A 6,000-nucleotide genomic window follows, 5' to 3' on the forward strand; every position below is an offset into this window, starting at 1 on the left:
CAAAGAAAAGTTTTGTGTTATACTAGTGTTCATCAAAGTATCAGTATATCCTTATTGGAATAACGGAACACCAGGACGTTCATCACCCCAAGATATGTTTTCTGAAATATTTCTATGTTCTTTAGACAAATGATCACTCATTGTGCCAGTAAAGAATTACAGAAATAGATCACAAAGAAATGTTAGTCAAATACTTCCTAGATTGGGGGTGGAGGGGACAAACACAAAAACCAAATATTTGAAATTCTCATAAGTTCTCTATTCAAATAACATGTTTTCATATTTTTAGCCACTCTGATACTCGTCAATGGACTGTCACTTTTGGTATCTCCACAACATTTCCTAAAGATAGAAGAGGAGTAACGACTATTTTAATCCATAACAATTATAGACCTGAAACTCATGAAAATGATATTGCACTTTTACTACTTGATAAAGAAGTCACCTTTACCAGAAATATCCATACGGTGTGCCTCCCAGAGGCTAGCCAGAATATTCCACCTGGTTCCACTGCTTATGTAACAGGATGGGGATCTCAAAAATACACCGGTGAGTATCTCAGGAAAAATAAAACAAAAACAGCAGCAATATCTCCTGGTACTTGCTAGTACGCTTTTTTTTTTTTTCATTAAGGAACACCTGAAGGGTAGGTTCTATGGACAGAACCATCCTACAGTCTGGTCATCCTAAGATCTAACTAGAGTTCCTTCAGCAAATCAAAGCAATGTCCCTAGAAACTATACAGAATTCTCACACACAGTAGTAGGAAAATGTAAAAGCAAGTGATACAGAAACATGAGTTCTTCCATGATCCAGAGACTCTACAGACTTGAATGGCTCCCCTATAAAGAAAATTTTAAAAATTTATAAGAGGATTTAGATAGGTATTCTCTAACGGTTTTAAGGTATTCTGAACTGAAAGAAATCCTGCCTTCAGACCAAGAAACTCTGTGTGTACATAAGTATTGTTCACACTTATTTATGAAGCAAATAAAATGAGAAAAAGAAATAAGGGTGACATGAAAGAGCAAATATAGCCAAGGGGAAAATGAGTATCAGCTAGAGAGTGGAAGGATAGCATTAACAATATCCATGGGTTTCTAACTATGTTGTAGATCATGTCTCCAAGAAACAAAACAAAGGCTGAATTGTCCTAGAAAATATTTCATTGTGTTTTCATGGCCCAAAGTAATCTGATGTAGTAAATAAAATTTGTGCCAATCACAAAAACGGCAGTGCCATATTGAAGGAATATCAATATAAAATAAATTCATTCTTTAGCCATGAAACAAGATTTGTTTCTCTTTTGTTACTATATTAAAGGTTAATCAATATGTAATTTTCTAATTCAAAGTTAATCAGTGGATATTTCAAAATCTACTAGTCAATTTTAAGTAAGCAGATTTTTTCCCCCTCTTAAGGTCTAAGGGGCACTGTATCACAAACCTAAAGCAAAAAAAGAAAAACACAGATCTATGTAAAGGGGTAATCCATCTCTACTATGGAAATCTTTGCTGAGAAAAAGCTACATTTTCAATAGCCTTCTTTGCTGAATAAGAGATAATGTTTGGAGTACAATTATTCCTTCCTATATTCACCATAGAATCATTAATTTATCTACCCTGAAGTCCATTTTCATTCTGCTTTTATACTTAACAGGCAGCACAGTTTCAGATCTACAACAAGCACGGGTCAATATAATAAGTAATAATGTATGTAATGCACCATCTAGTTATAATGGAGCCATCTTGCCTGGAATGCTATGTGCTGGACTATCTCAAGGTGGAGCGGATGCATGCCAGGTAAGTTCAAGACAATGTTATTCACGTTATCAGCCAAGTTTATAAGCACTTACTAGCATGTCATATTGTGATAGACATAGAGGTATCATTATAATACACAGCCCTGATCCTCTAAAAATGTATTGTCTAGATTTTACAGATTCTTATATGAAGTTGATCTATCATGAAACACTGATTCTGAGAAGCCAAGTTGCAAAGTGGTTAACTATCAAGCTCAAGAACCAGACAGACCCGGGTTTAAATTCCTTAACCTGTATTACCAATGCTTTTATCTATAAAATCGGGATAAGAATAGTATCTAACTTTTTAGGTGCCACTAAAGATTAGATGGAGATTAAATATGTCAGGCGCGCACTAAGCAAGAAAGAAATCTCAGCTATCTCAGCTATTTCTACTGTTGTTGTCAACCTAGACCATGATCACTGACATCAATAACTTTCATCTCAACCTTCTACTATGAAGACTTAAATAAATCACTCATCTAAGAGTTGTAGATAATTGATTTTAAAAATATAAATAACACCTGAATATCAGCACCTTGAAGATAAAAAATTTATACAAAGATCTTAGTTACTTGAGTCACCATAGCTCCCACAATTGTAAAACAGCACTAATGAAGGAAAAAAAAAAACTATTTAGATCTACTTTGTAATTTTCAACCAAATATAAAAACACTAACAATAAATATGAATTCTTACTCTAATGTAATTAGAATAAGATTTTTTTTTGGAAGGTATGTTGCTATTTATTTTTCATAGATCTTTACCGTAGTATAATTGCTTCACAATACCGTGTTAGTTTCTGTTGCACAACAAAGCAAATCAGCCATATGCACACACGTGTCCCCATATCCCTTCCCTCTTGAGCCTCCCTCCCATCTTCCCTATTCCACCCTTCTAGGTCATCGCAAAGCACCGAGCCAATCTCCCTGTGCTATGCTGCTGCTTCCCACCAGCCAACTATTTTACATCTGGTAGTATACATATGTCGATGCTACTCTCACTTCGGCCCAGCTTCGCCCTCCCACCCCATGTCATCAAGTCCATTGTCTATGCCTACCTCTTTATTCCTGCCCTGCAACTAGGTTCACCGGTACCTTTTTTTTTTTTTTTTTTTTAGATTCCATATATATGCGTTAGCATACAGTATTTGTTTTTCTCTTAGAATAAGATTTTAATACTAAATTTGTAATTAAACTATCTAAACAACTGATGTGGTTATATTTTTTAATAGATTTTATTCCTATGTCTGAAACCCAACCCCATATAGTAAAAGCAACAACTACTTAGTGTCCAAAATTACATTTTTGGAATTAAGAAAAATCAATCTGTTTTCTTGATGAATCTGCTACTGCTTTCCTGACTGAATCATAAGCAGAAAAATGAGGTCTATTCTTTCCTCAAACATTGCTGACTTTTATATTTAGTGCTTACATTCTTGAAAAAGAGGATAAGTAGTAGTTCTTACATAGTTTTGGCAAAGACCCCAATCCATGAGCACTTTCCCCAAAATGAAACATTTTTCTTAACTACAAGCTGTGTGGGGGTGGAGGGGAATTATTTATCAATTTTCAAGACACTGTTAATTACCCACTGGTTTTTATTCACTTTAAGTGGAGATGTCTTGATGGTAGGGAATGCTTCTTGTTCCCCTTCCCATTTTCTTCTTTTCTATTGTTAGCCCTGTAACAACAAATTCTCAACTTTCATAGTAGTTTTACAAAGAATTCACCAATCAAATAAGCAACAAACCTCTACACGATAATTTCAGATCTACTAAGAGCATTAATTAGAACTGACTTAAGGATATACATGAGATATAAAAGGGTGTTTATTCATGCTTTACGCATGATACACTTTACCTTCTGCATATACAGATTCTGCTCTTCCTCCAAGCTCAGTTCAGGCCATAACTCACCATGAAACTTTCCTGTGTGTTCCACTCTGGGCCTCACTGATTTTCAGCTGAAATACTATATATAATGCATAGAGTTTATGCCTCAAAAAAATAGCACTTTACATAAGAGCTTATGAGATCCTATTTGTTTTTGTTTATTCATTTTTTTAATTGCATTATTTACTTTTTATGTGCCAGACTCTGTGCTTACACAGTATCACCTGAACTCAGCAAGTCTATGGTCTAGAAGAGAGACCACAGGCTCAGATATCTGCCCAATCAGGCAGTGAAGCTGCCCAGATACAGGAAAAATTACATGTCCCACTTAGTTTAATATTTGCTTGCCCACTCTTGGTAAGACATTATGCAAAGAAATCTCTTACTATAGAAGAAGTAGAAGAAAAACACAATGATGGGAGAGTGCTGAGAACTGGTAAACTGGAGCACATGTGCAAGATCTAAAGGAGGCAGATGTCAATCACTTCCATGCAGTGCTTGCCATCAAGCTGGTAATTCAGACACTAACCCTTCTCCCCATCTAAACCAGTAATTAAGTAGGCATGGAAGAACTACCTACTATTAAGAGCAGTCAAATGAATAGCAAACTATTCTAGAAGCACACTTGGTAATAACAGCTGAGTTTTATTAGTACTATTTACCAGGCTATACTCAGATTGCTACGCATGTTAAACTCATTTAAACACATAAAAATATTACTTACAGATGAGGAAGCTGAGGTACAAAGGGCTATTAAGTAGCTTACTGAAAATCATATAGCTAGTAAGTAGAGGATTCAAACCTAGGCTAACTCCAGAACCCACAGACTTACCCCATTATACAGCATGTAAGATATCCTAATTTTTCTCCCCAAATAGATTATTACATGCACAAATATTTAGTTGGTTGGCTTACTATTATAATTTGCTGGTAAATATTTCATAAGGAGTGTTTTACTCATTGCCATATAAATTTCTATTATTCACCAAAAGAATACTTTTTGATACACTGTGTATCAAACACCATGCATTGTGCTATGAATAGGAAGATAAGTGAGATTTCTAAAAACTTATTCATTCAACAGACATTTTCTTAGCATTTCCTTTGGTCTAGAAGCTTAGCATATAGCAGTGTCCAGAATATGTATGCCCCCCCCCTTCCCTTATGGACCTTACAGTAGAGCCTGAAAAACAGACACTGAACAAGTATCATAAATGCAATGAGAGTTGCAGAGATGTGCAGCTGCTACAACGAGGGGAGCTGATCCAGTGGGAGTAAGTTCAAACAGGCACACAAATGTGCATGTACAAAATAATGAAGCAGCATTATTGTGAAAGTACCCACAGGATGTGAGAATGCAGGCAATGAAAAACTAATCTAGCCCAAAGCTGGAAGTGGTGACAGTGGGGAGGAAAGGTGCAGGTGAGGGATGGCCCCCTGAAGGAGGTGAGCCTGGGATGGGTAGCAGACTGGTGGAGTCTGGAAAATATGCTTCTCATCTTCTCACAGTTGCTGAAGGAACAACACGTGTACTTGGAAGATTTTGTTAATTTTCGCATGACTTGGTATTTAGTATTTCAACAGGAAATGTCAGACTAACTTTATTGTCATACTGGATGTGACTTCTACTGCCATAGAAGTAAACTCAATACTTTTGCATTGTTTTCACACTTAAATAATCAATCACTCTGTTTCTTTCAGGGGGACTCTGGTGGCCCACTAGTACAAGAAGACGAACGGCAGCTCTGGTTCCTCGTGGGGATAGTAAGCTGGGGGTATCAGTGTGGTCTGCCAGATAAGCCAGGAGTGTATACTCTAGTGACAGCCTACCATGACTGGATAAAACAACACACTGAGATCTAGTGCAATAAATAACATCTCTGTTGCAGAGTCTGAATGCAGATATGCCTGTCTAAAATTCTAAAACTTTTCAGCTGCAAAAAGAAACAAAGTGTCCTATTTTAACATTCTGTTACATAAATACTAAAGATTAAATACTATTTAACTTTTAGCTGTTACTATGGGTTTTATATTTTCTCAAGAAAATTATATGAATGTTGCATAGTACTGTGCCAGGGGAAACACTGTAATAAACTAGTTACAGAGGTAACAATTATACTATACTTGTGATAACATAAATGCTAGTAGTGAGAGAAACAGATACCCTGAGAGTGGAAACTAAAGGAAACTGCACAAGTCTGCAAGGTCAGAGGAGTTTCCTCTGTGGAAGTCTCATCAAAGCTGATAAATGGGCAAAGTATACAAACTTGCAAAGGAAGAAGTTGTAGATAACATTTAAGACAGA

The 6,000-nt window shown here is 36.1% G+C and overlaps 1 protein-coding gene across 1 annotated transcript in view; it reads left to right on the forward strand.

The window, feature by feature from the left end:
- Window positions 1-5,558, forward strand: part of TMPRSS11D (transmembrane serine protease 11D) — a 46,999-nt gene extending 41,441 nt beyond the window's left edge. Inside the window, exons 8-10 of the mRNA XM_059923833.1 lie at window positions 290-549; window positions 1,660-1,802; window positions 5,397-5,558. Of these exons, the coding sequence (XP_059779816.1) occupies window positions 290-549; window positions 1,660-1,802; window positions 5,397-5,558 (565 nt within the window). The remainder of the gene's footprint in view (window positions 1-289; window positions 550-1,659; window positions 1,803-5,396) is intronic.
- Window positions 5,559-6,000: the final 442 nt, after the last annotated feature.

This window comes from Balaenoptera ricei, chromosome 5 (genome assembly GCF_028023285.1).
Source record: "Balaenoptera ricei isolate mBalRic1 chromosome 5, mBalRic1.hap2, whole genome shotgun sequence".
Lineage (NCBI taxonomy): Eukaryota > Metazoa > Chordata > Mammalia > Artiodactyla > Balaenopteridae > Balaenoptera > Balaenoptera ricei.